Source organism: Chamaea fasciata, unplaced genomic scaffold, assembly GCF_029207755.1.
Source record: "Chamaea fasciata isolate MVZ Bird 193981 ecotype frontalis unplaced genomic scaffold, bChaFas1.0.hap1 SCAF_8, whole genome shotgun sequence".
Taxonomy (NCBI): domain Eukaryota; kingdom Metazoa; phylum Chordata; class Aves; order Passeriformes; family Sylviidae; genus Chamaea; species Chamaea fasciata.
The window spans coordinates 37,454,978-37,471,664 of NW_027094093.1; the positions used below are offsets into that span (position 1 = coordinate 37,454,978).

General features: G+C 48.8%; 1 protein-coding gene across 1 annotated transcript; it reads right to left on the reverse strand.

Moving 5' to 3' along the window:
* Positions 1-3,828: 3,828 nt before the first annotated feature.
* On the reverse strand, positions 3,829-16,457 carry RND3 (Rho family GTPase 3). Its single transcript, XM_066190439.1, has 5 exons — positions 16,105-16,457; positions 15,930-16,017; positions 9,314-9,423; positions 7,829-7,963; positions 3,829-5,822 (listed from the first exon to the last, which is right to left on the reverse strand). Exons 1-5 carry the CDS (start codon positions 16,252-16,254, stop codon positions 5,571-5,573), a joined length of 735 nt encoding a protein of 244 aa, XP_066046536.1. The 5' UTR covers positions 16,255-16,457; the 3' UTR covers positions 3,829-5,570.
* Between the last annotated feature and the right edge of the window lie 230 nt (positions 16,458-16,687).

The window sequence follows — 16,687 nt, forward strand, 5'->3', positions numbered from 1 at the left end:
GCGACATTTCCCCACACGCCGGACACCAAGTGAGTCACGTCTGCCTCCAGGTGAGTCCCGAGCCCGATTTGCGGCTCGTTCCCGGCAGGATGAGGTTAATGGCCGCGCCCGGAGGAACCCGAAACTCGGCACGGCCACCTCCAGCTCCCGGACCCGGGAGCTCCCGGTTTGGGGACAGAAAATGCCCCGCGGCCCCACGGTCTGCCTCTGGTCCCTGGAAAACGGGGCAGCTCCGTGCCAGCAGCGCATTCCCGAGGAGAGGGGACACGATCCCGAGGAAAAGGGGACACGATCCCGAGGAGCGGGGACACATTCCCAAGGAAAAAGGGGACACATTCCCGAGGAAAAGGGGACACGATCCCGAGGAGCGGGGACACGTTCCCGAGGAAAAGGGGACACGTTCCCGAGGAGCAGGGACACGTTCCCGAGGAAAAGGGGACACATTCCCGAGGAAAAGGGGACACATTCCCGAGGAAAATGGGACACATTCCCGAGGAGCGGGGGACACATTCCCAAGGAAAAAGGGGACACATTCCCGAGGAGTGAGGACACATTCCCGAGGAGAGGGGACACATTCCCGAGGAAAATGGGAAAAGGGACACATTCCCAGCGCTCTGGATCAGGCCATGGAGGCACAGAGGTTGTAGGGAAAAGGGTGCGGTTCCCCCGTAGCTCCATCCCCTTTTCCCATCCCTCGGTGGCTGCTGTCACCTCGTCCTCAGCTCCGAGGTCACGCGGGGACTGTCGCAGCTCCCCGGGGGTGGCCCGGGGGTGTCACCGCCGATTTTCACGGCAGAGCTCTTGACTCAGCATCCTCGCCCCCCCCCCCCCAAAGCCCCAAATCCCTGTTGCCGCCCAGGATTCCAGCCCTGGAATTCCAGCCCTTGTGTTTATTTATCCTTCTGCTCCTTCACTCTGGTCCAGCCTCCTCCTGCTGGGGGTGAAGCTTTTCTTGGGGTTTTCTTTTTCCCTCAAAAATCCAGGTGAGCCTGGCTGAGACCCACGGGGCGCAACTTGACCCCCCCTCACCTGTAAATATTTCCTAATATTAAATATTCTCGCCATTATTTCCCTGAAATTCCCCTTTATTTCAGAAATGCACGCTGCGGCAGGTTACTGCTACCTCCCCACCCTCATATTTTTTTATATATTTTGCTGTGAAATGAGTAAAATGATAACTTTTTATCCCAAAGTGGCACCAGGAGGCTCAGGGCGGGCTCCAAGGAAAAGGAAAAGGAGCCCAGGGATGTGGTTTAACCAGGGAATGTCTTTGGTTTTTTGTGGGATTGAAGTCTGGTTTAGGGGCTTTGCTCATCCATTTCCTCATTCCCATGGGAATGATCCTGGTGCTGATGACCACGGCAGGGCAGGAAGCATCCTGAAAGGATTCATCATCCCCTTTCCAGTGAAAAACAGGGAATTAATTCCTTGCCAACCTCCACAGCGAATTGCAAGGGAAGGAGATTTAGGAGCGCATCCCAGAATTTGTGCCATGAGGTGGGCGGAGGGTTAAAAACCCATTTCCCCCACTTGGAATTCCTTCTTCAGAGATCCTTTGGAGAACTGGCTGAGATCTTTCCTCCTCAGATTATTTCTCATCCCTTATCCTCTAAAATCATTTAGGAAGGATTAAAAAAAAACCCAACAAAACACCCACTTGGCAGAACATTCCTCGTGCCAGATCCCAAAGATCAGGATCCGAGATAATTTTGGACACTTTAGGACCTGTTGGGAAGATGAAGGAGCTGCAGGAAAATAATAACTTCAAAAAATCCAAAATATTCTGTTTGAGCTTTGAAATTGGCAGCAGCCACTGCTGCAGCTCCAGCCTCTCCATGGCTTTTTCAAGAGCTGGATGAGACGGAGAATCCCTGGAAAAAAAGAGGTTCATCCATCTTTTAAGAAAGGAGTTTGGAAGGAAGAAAGTATACAAGCTGAGAATTAATAATTACTTGATTTTCAGCAAACTAATCCCTCCCTTAGGAGAGGCTACGTGAGGATGAGGCAAAGAAACGCCAGCACCTGATCCCAAATCCATCAAAATCCACCTGAGTCCCAAAATACTCTTGGAGCTTGGAGCCACCACCAATCTGGGTGGAAAAACCCCCAAATATCCATCGAACGGCCCAACTTCAGCACGTTAAATCTGGGTTTATTTCCTTTCTGGAGACGGTTTGAGAGTCCTTTAACAGCACCTAATGCACCCCGTTCTGAGCTGTGACCACGCCGCACCGGGGAGCGACCCAGGAGCACCACGGAACAACAAAAATTCCGACAAAATTGGGGGGGGATCTCGAAACTGGAGGCGCCAGGAAGAGACACGGGAATTCCGAGGATCTCCCAGCGGTGCCAGCAACAGGGAGAGATGGAAACACCAAAGACACCTTCAGATGGTGAGGACAGGGAGAGTTTGGATAATTAATTAATTAACCCCTCACTTGTTAATTACAGCACCTACAGAGCTGCTGGGTCACCGGGAATACCAGGGCTGTCCCAAGGGACAGGGAGATGAATGTTGGGAATTCAGAGATGTCTCCAAGACAATTCCAAGCTTTTCCTGCCTGGATGGACACCAGGAGCAGCCCTGGGGAGGGGAGGATGAGCTGCAGGTTGTGTGTCCCAACAGGGAACAGGAATTCCAGGACAACTCAGAATTCCAAGGATCTCCCACTGATGCCAGCAACAGGGAGAGATGGAAACACCAAAGACACCTTCAGATGGTGAGGACAGGGAGAGTTTGGATAATTAATTAATTAACCCCTCACTCGTTAATTACAGCACCTACAGAGCTGCTGGGTTATCAGGAACACCAGGGCTGTCCCAAGGGACAGGGAGATGAATGTTGGGAATTCAGAGATGTCTCCAAGACAATTCCAAGCTTTTCCTGCCTGGATGGACACCAGGAGCAGCCCTGGGGAGGATGAGCTGCAGGTTGTGTGTCCCAACAGGGAACAGGAATTCCAGGACAACTCAGAATTCCAAGGATCTCCCACTGATGCCAGCAACAGGGAGAGATGGAAACACTAAAGACGCCTTCAGATGGTGAGGACAGGGAGAGTTTGGATAATTAATTAATTAACCCCTCACTCATTAATTACAACACCTACAGAGCTGCTGGGTCGTTGGGAACAGGGAACAACCATCAGGGCTGTCCCGAGGAACAGGGAGATGAACAACTGCTGGGAATTCAGAGATGTCTCCAAGACAATTCCAAGCTTTTCCTGCCTGGATGGACACCAGGAGCAGCCCTGGGGAGGATGAGCTGCAGGTTGTGTGTCCCAACAGGACACAGGAATTCCAGGGATCTCCCAGCGGTGCCAGCCACAGGAACAACCCTCGGCTGGGAATGAGTTTTTCTGGCAAAGAACAACCTGAAAGCTGAGTTTGAGAATTCAGTGAAAACTCAGCTCGAGAGGCAAAGCAAAGCAGCCCCCACGTGTTCGCTTTGCTCCTCCGCCTCCGGCGTTTTTGGGAAACGTCTCCGAGAAGGAACCCACAGCAAAGTGGAAAATTTCACGCCCAAAAGGCTGTTGTTGCAAAGAGAAAGATTCCTACCCCAACCCCAATTATGCCCCCAAAACACACAATTATTAATGAACTGCCACACAAAAGGCCATTTCCACAAGGAGAAAAATTCCTTTTTTTTTTTTTTTTTTTGGTTGATTTTGGTTTTTTTTTAATTCAAAGGGAAAAAAAATGGTATTTTAATAAATACTGCAGAAACATTAACCAAACGTACAAAGTGACTTCAACAATTTAAAAAAACAAAAACAAAGTAATGAATGTCCTGCTTTATAACAGTTATAACTTATTTTTTTTTCCACAATATTTAAATACAGAAAGAAGCACTTACCAGCTATTTTGTAATACTGCCCTAAGAGCACTGTTGCATCAGTTAAAAGCTTATTTATGGTGGTCAAAAACGTCTTTTTTTTTTTTTCCTTTTTTTGTGGGAAATAACCAGAACGGGAGTGAGATTTATCTTCTTTTCTCGGATGAAACAAAGTGCTGGGAACACACAGAACTTGAGAAATTTTTTTTTTGAATTACGAGTTCATCTTTTACCTTTTGCACAAAGAGCGACCAGAGGAGTTTTTTGTTTTTTTGTTTTTTTTTTCTTTTTTAAACACTTCAAAAATGAAGCATCGCACCATTTGGCAATGAAATGCTTGTCCTCCACAAGCAAAAACCAGCCTGCTCAGAGCTTCAAATCCTTCCTTTGGGACGTGTTTGGTGGGTCAGGAAGAGTTGCAAACCATGTGGAAAAGGCTGATTTAATTCAGTGTAACAACAGCAAATAAAAAAAAAAAAAAAGGGGGGGATTGGACTGAGCCAGTTCACCCCATTTTCAGGATTGGGGGGGGGGTGGATAATTTTTTGTGTTAATCCTAAAACTAAGGGCAGGATCCAGTTCCCACTGGGGACCCCTTAAGGCCTCGCAGTTCTTCACCCCCTCCCCCAAACGAGGAGCAGCACAAAAAGGCTCATTTTTGCAGCTTTCGGAGGGGTATTTTGTGGGGTTTTTAAATTTTTGCAGTGAACCACACGCCGGAAGAGCATTTCTGTGGGATTTCTCCAGCTCCTGGGAGAAACCCAAAGAGTGGGTTTTTTTTTTTTTTTATTTTTGGGAGGGGGCGGCTTCCCCCAGGTGGGCAGTAAGGCTTTTAAGGAAATTATTGTGGGGGATCATTTGCCATCAGAGGTCTCAGCACCTCCCACCTGAGGCCACACAGAACACCAGGACTGGGCACCATTTCCACTCCACAGCACAACCACGACGAGGATCAGCCGAGTCACAGCCCTGCAGGGCTGCTCTGCCCCCACCCCTCCTCCTCCTCCTCCTCCTCCCTGCCCCCCAAATCTGATCCATCCTGGGAATCCCTCAAACACTTGGTCTTCATCCCCACCCGTGGATCAGGAAGGCAGAATTCCTCCAGGTGGAAAAAAAAATCAATTTTCCTTCCACAGATTCTCGGTATCCTCTCCATTTTCACAATCAGCTACTTAAAAAAAAAATAAAAATAAAAAAAAAAATGAGCTCAAATCCTTTGGAAAACCAACTCTAAGGTCACGGGGATAGTTCCTTAATGAGAAGGGCGTATTAATAATGTCTTCATTTAAAAAACCAACAAAATCCCATTAAAGTATTGTTTGAATGAAATCAAAGTGGCAGCAATCCAGGAGCAGAGCATGACATAAAAGAAACAAGCAGTGTCCATGACATCTCTCCTTCTGCAGGGTTGTTTTCCCACTCACTCTTCTCTCAGCACATTCAAACGTTTTCCCTTTTATTATTATTATTATTATTATTATTATTATTATTATTATTATTTTTTGGCATTGTCTTCAACAAAAAAAAAAAATTCCTGATGCCACCTTCTCTCTCAGAGCCTTTCCTCCATGCTGCTTGCTCAGTCCTTAAGCACAAGTCTCACAGAGCAGGAGAAGCCTCCACGAAAGCACTGGCAAAGCCCTCATTAAACACCCTGTGGCTGTGACTTCATCGAGCTCCAACACCCCTCTCCTGGATCTTCCTCCTCCTCCTCCTCCTCCAGGCAATCCCAGCTCCTTCACATCACCGTGCAGCTCTTTGCCTTGTCCTTTCTCAAGTCCGTGGCCACCGTGGACAGCTCTGGCCTGCCAGGCATGTGTGAAATCCTCTTGGTGGCCCTCTGGGATTTGTTCCTTTTCACGTTTTTGTTTGTTTTGTTCACGCACGCCAGGGTGGCCACGTGAAAAATGTCCCTGACGCTGTTTTCCGACTGTAAGGCTGAGCATTCGATGTACGTGGCTGCTCCAATCTGTTTGGCCATATTTGCACCCTGAGGGGGGGAGAAAAAAAAAAAAAATAAAGGAACATGTGATCGATACAACAAGTTGTGGAAAAAGCTTGAGCAATCCTCACAATTCCAGTTCGGAGCTGTTTCCCTGGAAAACCCAAAGCTGATTTGGGAAAACAAACAGAGCTTTGTTTCCAGGAGGAGTTAAACAAGTTGTCCAAGCTTTATCTGCTGTGCTGACAAACACAGATTGGGAGAGGAAAGGAACTCAGGGACCGCAAACTGCGAAAATCTGAAGTGTCTGAGCGAGGCCTTTTCAACAGTTTCACCTGAACCTGGGAATTTCCCGGAAAATGTGGCGGCTCCCAAGAGAAATTCGGTGCCTTAAGGAATAAGCAGCTGCTCCTGAGCTGGAGCAGAGTTGTGGTAAAGTTCCAGGAAGAGGGCAAAGTTCTCAGGGAAATGTGCTCTGGGAGAGTTCTAGCAACTTCCTGATAGGGAACACGGGGAAATAAAAAGGGAAAAAGGGCATGAGGGGTTATAGGAGCCCTTCTTTGGGATTTTAAGAAGTCAAAGCAGGGATATTTGTTCCAGCAGCTCAAGGCAAACAACCCCAACGTGTGAGAGATGACAATAGCCCAGTGTTCCGTGGTGGATTTTGCTACTGGAACACAAACCCAGCATTATGTGGAAAAGAAAAAGGGGGGAGTTGTTCCGAGGGAATTTGATTTCTGAGGGATGAATCCTTACACAAAGTTATAAAATCCAAGCACATCTGACACATCTCCTGTGGGCCAGGCTGAGGGCACCAAGCCCTCCTGTTTGCCCTGCAGGGATGTGACCTTATCAGTGCCAAGGGGGAGAGGCTGATAAGGCAGCAGGAGCTCCCAGGAGGAGCCCTCGCCACGGCTCAACATCATCTCCACTCCTGCTGAGCCTCACCGCACCTCAGGAGTGTTTGCTCAGGTGGAGCTCCCTGAGCTGGGAGGTTGGAGCAGTGTCCTCAGCCTCCCAGGGCTTCCTGCTGGAGCTCTGATTCCATCTTGGCTCAGCCAGCCCAAGGGCATTTTAGATGAAGCTGTGTCCTTTTGTGTCCAGCTGACTCCTGCTCCTCGGGGGAACAGGCTGAGCTGTGAATCCGAGGGGAGGGAAAAAAAAAATCCACCTGCCAGCAGATTTTTTTCATCATTCCCATGGAAAGACTTGATTTTACTGAAATCCTGCCATTTTCCAACGTAAACCACGCTGCATCCCACCTCAGGAGCTGCTGGTTTGGAAAACCCGAGGGATAAAACCATCCCCCGAGCGGCTGCTAAAGACACTGAGGTGGCTCCTGGAGGTGCCGGTGTCCCTCCCACAGGGTGGATCTGTCAGCAGCCCGGTGATTCAGCTGCCACGAATGATCACACACATGTGAGTAACAAAGGCCAGCTCACCTCAGAGCAGTTCCCCTGTTCCCTACATCCTGCTCTCTCCCATGACCTGCTTCCTTTCCCTTTCTCTCCTCTAATGTCTGGCTCCAAAGTTCTCCCTTCCCCAAGAGCAAAGGACTCGGCAAGAATTAAAGATGCCTTCTGGCTCTGCTGCGCCTTCAGAAGGAGGGACAAGGTGTTTTTTGAGGGAATTGGGGACAGATTATATCCCACTATAATAGTCATGGTTCTGAAGTCAAGGAACATTCAAATCCGGAGTCTGCAGACAGCAATTTGACCAATTTGTCAGTGAATAAACAGGATGCGTCACCTTTCAGCTACACAGAAACGCAGGAAGCTCTTTTTACAACTCACCTAAAAAGCAATTTGCAAGCAAAAAAAAAAGGAACACGATTTGTGACATTTGAAGGGACGATTTTCTGATGCGTTTTGGGGCTTGCAGGGTTTCCTTCAGCCCTAAACGATTTCCAAACCCACCTCCACCCACACCGCGGGCGCGAATTCTGCGTTTCAGGCCGCGCCGAGGGAGAAGCGGGTCACAGTGAGGGCTCCAGTGACAGAAAAAAAGGGTTTTTCTTCGTTCCTGAGGGACACAAAGAAGGAGGTGGCCCCTACCTGGTCGTAGGAGACGGGGGTCTGCCTGTGGTTGGAGAGCTCCACCAGCGTGCTGACGTCGGTGCGCAGGTCCGACTTGCACCCAACCAGGAGCATCTTGGTGTTGGGGCAGAACTCCTGGATCTCCCCTTTCCACTGCAAAATTCCCCAAGTTGGAAACGTTTAAACCCACAGGAGCACGAGTTTTAATCAGTGATGTTCCAGGCTGGAATGTTTTTTTTACGTGATGGTCGGGTTTGCCTTCGAGGTGGTTTGGGTTTTTTTGTTTTTTGGGGGTTTTTTTAAGGCACGGGTTCCAGCAGGACTTGGTTAAAGGATGAAATCTTCCTATCTCACACACTCATGAATTCCACCGGCTTACTAATCAACAGGGAACGTGTTCAGATTGTTTACCCGCATGAGCAAAGGTTTGCAGAGCTGCTGTTTCTCACACCCAGCCCCAGCCAGGTGCAGAAATGCTGTCCCCACCTTCAGAGGCGACCACAACACCAGCAGGACTAAACGGGGGTTTATTGCTGCCTTCTCACACCTCAAACCACACAAATCTGCCCCTTGAGACAAAACTTGGGGTAAATTCTTTGGGTTTCACCCTTCTACAAGGTTATGCTGAGAACTCAAAGCCAAAAAACTTCACAGCATAATCCCAACAGGGATTTCCCCCTGCTGCTCCCTAAAATTGAAGGCCATAATTTGGGTTCAAAAGCATATTAATAAAAATCTCTTGTGGAAGTCAGCAACCAGCATCAGCAGGGACAGAAAAGCCACAGTTGTGGATGGTTTTTGACACAGAGGGAGTAGTTTTGAAGTATTTTTTGTAGGCTGTGCAGAGCACTGTGAGGCACTTTATCCCACTGGGACAAGAATCACTGGCTCCAGCCTCAGGGGAAAAAAAAAATAAAATAAAATAAAGGAACTTCGGGTCATTGAGCCCCAAAACCAGAGTGAAGCTGAGCCAAGGAGGGCACCAGGACCACCCAGAGTCTGCACGATGAAAACTCCGTGTTTGAGCTTTGGAAAACCTGACACAAGCTGGGATCAGTGATCTCACGGAGGGCTCGGGGCAGGGCTGCATTTCTGTGCCACTGCAGGCTCCGTGGTGCCTTCCCGAGGCATTTGTCACTGGCTCCTTCCAACGTCAGCCTCACCAGTGATGTAAGGCCGTGGCAGAAGTCCAAACACCCGGCAGACAGTTTTTATCACCCCTACAAACCCTGTCACAGGAACGTGTGAGAGACAATTTCTTTACAGCACCTCACACCACTCGCAGCAATCCCTGGCTGTCTCAGGGCCGAGGAACGAGAATTTTCCTCCAGCTCCAGAGTGTCCAGGAGCCAGGTTTTGTTTCCAATTAACGCCCTCCCCTTTCAAACAAACGAGCTCGAATTAAAGCACCCTCCTGTCATCGCCCCATGAAAGGGAACAAAGTGGAAGTTTGCAGGGTGGGGATTTAAGGGTGAGCAGAGCTGTGCTGGCTCAAACACTTGCCTTTTTTAGGACACTGTCCAGGGTTTCTGGCCGGCTGATGTCGAAGCAGATGAGGACAGCATCGGAGTCGGGGTAGGAGAGAGGGCGGACGTTGTCGTAATAAGGAGACCCTGCAGGGAAAACAAACAACATCTTCATTTAATTGCCGATTTCCTCTCCCTTGCAGCCGCTCAGAAAAGCCTGGAGAGGCTTTCAGTGCTGGCTCCTCACTGATCCATCGCCCACCAAAAGCTGGGGATGCTCCCAAGGAGAGGGAAATGGGGTCAGCTCAAACTTAAAACCCGGCCCCAACAAATCCTTGAACTCCAAAAGGCTTTTTTTTCTAAAGCAGATTTGAAGTTTTGATTTGTCTAACAGCTAATTTAAAACAAACAGCTCCAAGTGCAAAAAAAAAAAAAGCAATCTTTGGTTGTCACATTGGCAACGTTTAGAAGAATCTCTTGCTTCAAATTAAAGAACTTGTCGCAGGAAACAGATTTCCAGCAGGGAAAAAATCCCAATCCTGTAGGCAGGCACGCAAGTTGTCTGTCACAAAAAAACCCTCATTAATCTGTAAACCAATAAAGCTCGCAATAAATGTTTATGTTTAGCCCATAAAGCAGATTTTTATCAACAAGATCAAAGCTAATTTAGTAATCTGGGGGAACAGATGTAGGTACAGCTCTGCTCTCTGTGCTTGTTTTACTTGCGGGCCTGCAAAGGGATTTTCTGTTTCCCTCAACAACAGTCACAACGTGAAGAGTTAAAATCCATCCAGAGGTTAAAAAAAATCATGTTTTAATCATCTGGTGAGTTTGGCAACAGGTTGGGGGAAAAAAAAAATAAAAATTTGGGGTTTTTTTTAAGATGTTGCAGTCACTCAACCACCATTAGGTTGTGCTCAGCTCCACTTCCTGAGGAAAATACATTTCTTAATGCGTTTAAAAGGGCATTTAAACCAGCTCAGTGGCCCACCAGGGTAACTTAAAATTCATTTTCTCAGCCATCATACATCCTTATTTCTGTATTTTCCCCACGGAAAAAATCCTAAAACACAGCAGACCCTGAAACACAGCACGGAACACGCACCACAAGAACCCGATTTCCAGGATTTGGGGGGTTTATCAGCTCATTATCCCACTCATTTCCCAACTCTCCAGAACTAATCGGCTGCAAGGTCTCAGATTATGAAGTGGAGGAGAGGAATCCTCCAGTTTTTCCCTGACAGGCAGCTCAGGCTGTTGCAGGAGCAGGGGAACGGTGTGAAGGGCTGGCACATGACTTCACTCGGGACTGGCTTCTCCAGGAATCCCGGGAATGTTGTTTTTGAGAGGAGGGATAACACACGGGGAGCCAAGCATTTACCAAAGCAGGCAGCAGAAGGTAATTTGGTGAACGAGAAGGATTTGATTTGAACAGGACGCCGATCCGACAGAGAGGGGCAAGCTGTCCCAAAGGCTCCTCACAGCCCATCTCGGCACGAATGACACGTGGGGAACAAACCTCTGCTCTCAGCGAGGTGACCCGGAGTTAAACACCGGCTGCAGCTATCAATGAGCATTTCCCACTGTTAATTACACCCCACTATCTCCAGCAGGGTTATTCCAGCCCTGTCCTGCACCCCGGGGCTGGGTTATTTATCCTGGAACCTCGGGGCTCACTTATTTCTCCCGGACAAGAGGAACCGCAGCACCAAAGTGTCGCTAAAAAGCCACCCGGGTGACATTAAAGCGCTGCCACATCTCCCTGAAAGCTCCAGCAAGCAAGGGCAGGACTGAGGGAATCCTTAATGGGTGCAAAGCCTCGCCCAGAAACTCATTCCTCACACGAATACCTCCGGGCTCACTCAGCAGCTCCGGGGATCCCATCGATGTGCAGGAGATGTGTTTATGTACACACCTCCAGCCCTGAGAGGCTCCTTCCCATCCCAGCAGCCAGAGAAATTAAAAAAAAAAACCCCAAAACCCTCTAATTTCAGATGCTGAGCTGGAATGGAAGCATTTTTAGCCAGCTTAGGAGGGATATCCCCCAGCTTTTCTCTGCTGTGGCAAGAACAAACAAGAGCCCCGTTCTTCCAACTGCTGGAGCTGCGGGATATCCACGGAGGAAATTTCCTGCTCTGGTTTCTAAGCAAAAACCTTTATTCCCGTGCAAATAAAAGAGGGGGCTGCAGGCCCCTATTCAAGCTGGCATTTTTTCCTGCCTGTGCCCGGAGAAACCCTCAGAAGGCAGGAATGTGAGGAATGAGGCCGGCTCAAGTCTGAACAGACAAATCCCCGGCACGGCCCAGCCAGGCTGCTCCCTCTTTTTATTTCATGTTCCTTTTGCAAGAGTTGAAGCCGTGCCAACCCTCGAAAACAGAAGGAGAATGTGGAACTGGAGCCACGGTATTTGTGGGGAGAGAAGGGGGAAGAAAAAAAAAAAAAAAGCCTATTTGTGTTTGGGATTCCGTTCCTGCAAAATAAAACATTTTTGGCGAGGACAGCAGGGGTGGTTTTTTCAGTTTTATCAAGGAGCTGCTGATAAGGCTGCAGTTCATTTTTTTCCTTTGTGCTGGACATTTACTCCAGCTGCAACCCTCCTTTTTTTTCCTTTTATTTGATTTGTTTGGCAGCTTCAATAATTTCAGCCCAAAATACTTGATCTGGTTTTTTTTTTTTGAAACCTCATGTTTCACGCAGAGCCCAACAGGAAATAAATACATTTTAGGCTGAAATAAAACCCCTCCCCAGCCTATATGGTTGGGTTTGGCCTACAGGGGGACGCCAGGCTTGGGTTGAAATATCACTACCTTAATAAAGAACGGAGTTAGATCATTAAAAGTTGATATATATTTAATTTTTGTGGTGGTTTAGCACGACTTGGATTAGGGAGAGGTGTTCAGGAGGGCTCAGTGACAGGCAAGATTTCCCTATTTCCACACCAGCAGGCAGCCCACCAGGAATTAGGCTCTGGAGCCTTTTGGAGCCCAGTCAAGTGAAAGAACAGCAGATGAACAGCAGCATTCTCACTCCCCCAAAGCCTTGGGCTCACTAATTATCACAGAAAACACAGCAAAACACTGCCTGCTCCAAGGAGCTGATCCAGGGCTTGATGCTTTCCCTCCTTCCAAAAAAATAATAAAAAAACAACCCCCCCAAAAACACCCCCAACAAAATCAACCCAAAAAAAACTCCAAAAAGAACAAATCTGGGATTGCTGAGGTGGATTTTCAGAGCAGGTTCTTCTCCAAGAACACAGATATCAAAAATATTCCCAGCTTTATGTGTGATCACACCTCCGAGGGAAAAACTTTGGGAGGGCACTTGGTATTCCCATGCATTCTAATTCATTCCCTTGTAAACGGAACAAGAAAACCCGGCTAAAACGGGCATTGAAAACCAGAAAAAATCACTGAATTCAAGCTGCAAGAGGCAAAGAGAGCAACCGGACTTTTCCTTTGCAGTCCTCACTGCCAGGGAATCCGGGGAATTAGCAACTTTAACTCCTCCCCCAAGTTTCAGCTTTCCCCTGCAAGGTTTGAGCACGAAACTTTCCAAACAATTTCTGTTTTTATACGGACACTGAGTACATTGTACACGGACAAGAATCGTGGCAAAGCCAACTGGACTCGCAGCTCCGAGGCCCTTCTGGATTTAATCACTTGCTAATCCCCAGCAGCCGTGAGCATTTCTGGCCCTGTTGAGAGTTATTTTATTGGGGTAGCCACGGTTCAAGCAATAAAGAAACCCCCCCTAAAATGCGTTTTAGGGAGACACGGGTATGTGCACCTAATTAATGGCATTTCTGTTGCCCTGGCAAGATATATAAATACCAAAGGAGGCAAAAAAAAAAAAAAAACTTTGATAAATGCAGATTAGATGGTAGATAAAGGCAACTAATGAAGATTTTTCCCTTCACAGACGGTCTGAAAGTACAAGGTGAAGCTTGAACCTGGAGAAACTTTTAATATTCCAGCTCCCAAACAGCTCAAGAGTGCCACATGTTACCACAGAGCCGAGTAATTTATGGTGCAGTGAGATTGCAACCAGACATTCCTGCTCCGAGAGAGGGCTGCTGGTCCCAAACCCCATTGAAATTCAGCTTGGCAAGTGCTTCTCCCTTCATGCTGCGGCTGATTTAAATCCCCCCTAATGACTCGCAGAACGAGACAGCACCGGCAAACATTTGAATAATGAATCCTCCCCGTTCCACTCCACTCTCGCCCGTCCCATATTCCTGTGGGCAAATCCGAGATGCAACAACAACAGCAGCTCCCCGTGGAATTTAAATCTTTCCGTCGCTTGCACGGCACCTAGAAGTTCCTCCAGTAAAAACACATCGTTATTATTGCTGGTGTACGAAGAATTAGAAGCCCCAAAGTGTGGCAGCAGGGCCTGTTCTCACCCTAACACAACTATTTTAACTCATGCCCACAGATTTTCCCAGCGAGCCAAAAAAAAAGAAAAAAAAAAAAAAAAAAGAGTTGGAAGTGGCAGAACATCCTTCCAAAGGAGCCATTGCAAAACCCAATTATCAATTTTAATTCAAGGGGGTTGATTGGCAAGGCTGTTAAACGCTCCCAGTTAAAAAAAAAAAACAGAGTTGAAGATGAATTCAAAACGCTGATTGAGTCATCTTGGAAGTATCTGCAGCACAGAGGAATAAACTCAATTAAACAACCAGCATCTCTTCCCCCCTCCCAAGAGGAACTGAAGCACCACAAAAGCTGCAGCCATCACCTCCCCCGTGTTGCAATGATCAGCCACCATCTTTTAAAGTTAATTAGTTTTAGTCCTGCTTTAAAAAACTGCCATTCAGAACATCTCTTCTGGCTCAGCAGAGGACCAGGACAAAGACTTGTAAAAATTAAATTACCAAGACTTTCAGATAAGGCTAAAACACTCCCTTATCTCCTGCTGTCTCTTATCTGCTGATGCGATTTTTGCTCTGGGTTAATGGGCACTGTCGGTTTGTTGGTTGGGGTTTTTTTTTTTAGTGGGTGAGAAGGGATGTTCACGGAGCCGAAATTCCTCAGGCAGAGTCCCACAGCCAAGAGGATCCACTCAGAAACAATCCAGATCCACTGGAAAAGCAAAGCACTGGATGTTTCCAATATTTCCTCTTCAGTTCGGGATGGCAGACAAATCACTCAAGCTTCTGACTCAACCACGTTTCTTTTCTCTGAGTTCCAGGACAGAGGGACAAAGGCTGGCAGGTGTTTTTCTGTTTGTTTGTTTGTTTTCCTCCACTGCTTTTGTCTTTTGAAGTGCTTAGGGAATATTTCATTCCATGGGTGTCTCCGCAGCCTTTGACAAACAGATTCCAAAACCTTCCCACGTCCAAGCCCGCGTTGTGTTTTAAATAAAGATAACATTTTTTTTTTCCAAAATAACTATTAATTTTTAATAAGCCCTTGCTCCGGAGTTCCAGCCAGCTTAGTAATCAGCATGAAAGCTCCAACCAGACATACTCCAGAAATCTGCAAGTCTCACTTGGCATAAGATGAAGAAAAAAAAAAAAAATCAGCTCAGAGCAAAGCTGATACTGGTTGTGGGCAGAGGCTGCCTTTTCCCAGTAATCGTGTTGCAAGAATTTGGAATCATTTCCTCAACAGCAAAGAGGGAAGCCAACCCGCCGCCTAAACTCCTCTTTTAAGCACGGATTAACATTTTCATTCCTGGTAAAAGAGCTGCTGTCACACCGAGGAGGAACCGCCGGGTCCAAATTCAGCATTAACGAGCCATTTCCACACCGGGAAAAGAGAGGGACTGTGCGTTCTGCCAAGTTCCTGCAGGGTTTTTTGGGTTTTTTTTTTTTCCCCCAATCAGCTCCGCAAGATGATGTTGATGCACATCTCTGATGGTTCCCGGTGTCATTATTCCCCCCTGGACATCCTCAGCTCTGCACAGTGGCACTGAGGCAGCAATTTTGGGGTGCTCCCTCACCCCCCTGGCTGTAAGCGCAGCCCAATTATCCAAATTATCAGCGACAGGCAGACCTAGAGGAGCTCCTGTCTCGACATGCGAGCAGAGGCAGCCAAACACCAAACCCCTCAACACCTTCCAGGCGTCTGAGCCGGTTTCTTCCAGGTAAAACTGGAAGAATGAAGAGGCCTGATGGGAGGGAAAAGGACGGTTCCCTCCGCATCCCCAGAAAAATCAGATATAAATTCTAAAGGTTTGCCCCTAAAAGCCATCCCTGGGCTTAAAGGCTCTCTAAAACACCGGGAAGAAAAGTGCTGCGTTCTGCAAAAAAAACCCAAGGAGGCATTAAGGAGCTCCGAAGCGAGCTGAAATAATTCACCATTAGCACAGGAACACCTTTCCCCCTCTCCTACAAGGCAAAGCGGAGGCAGCAGAGCAGCCGAGGGATCCCCGGAAAAGCTCCTCAGAAAAGCTCCTTCCAGCCAGGCAGGTGAGAGAACACATTCCCCTGCAATGCTGACAAACCGGAGCCTTGCCCACACCCTCAGCCGAGGAGATCCTCCAAGGATAGCTGAGATTTTTTTATTTTTTTTTTGTCAAAAAGCCGCCAGCAGCATGCGGAGCCCGGCAGCCCCCGCCAGGCTGTGGGACCGCGGAGCCGCCGCTGCCCCCCCGATCTCCCCCCCACCAGCCCCGCCTGGAATGGCCGGGATGCGAACGGGAGCGCTCACCCGAGGTGTCCCAGAGGCTGAGCTCGATGCGCTGCGTGTCGATCTCGAAGCTGGCCGTGTAGTTCTCGAAGACGGTGGGCACGTAGCTCTGCCGGGAGACAGCGCACACGGTCAGCCCGCGCCCGGCGCCGCCGCCCCGGCCCCGAGCCCCGGTCCCGAGCCCGGCCCCGCTCACCTCGGGGAAGCAGTCCTTGGCAAAGACGTGGAGCAGCGCCGTCTTCCCGCACTGGCTGTCCCCCACCACCACGATCTTGCACTTCACGTTCTGGTTGGGATCCATCACCGCCTTGCTCGATAACTTCTGGCTCGCTCTTCTTTCCTTCATTGATCTCCCCTTAGTCCCTCCGGCCGGCCACAACAGAAGAGAGGGAGGGGGGAAAAAAAAAAAAAAAAAAAACCCAGCCCAAAAAAAAAAACCCAAACCACACCCGGTCTCCTGGCGAAAAGGCAAAAATAACGCGAAAAAAACACAATAAAGCCGCTGCGGTGGAGGAGGCAGAGCCGCGGAGGCGCCGCCGCCCGCCCGCCGGTCCCGCGCTCACTGCTTTGTCCCCCCGCCGCCCGCCCCTATATATAGCCTCGCGGCCGCCAATCACCGCCCGCCGCCGCGCCAGCCACGCCCCCTCGCCGCGCGCCACCGGGGCAGTGCGCCCCCTAGGGGACGCCGGGAGTGGGGGGGGGCAATGGTGGGGGGGGCCCGGCGCCCTCAGAGCGATGGGGGCGATAAAGGAAGGAGGTTGCGGCGTTTCTTGATCGAT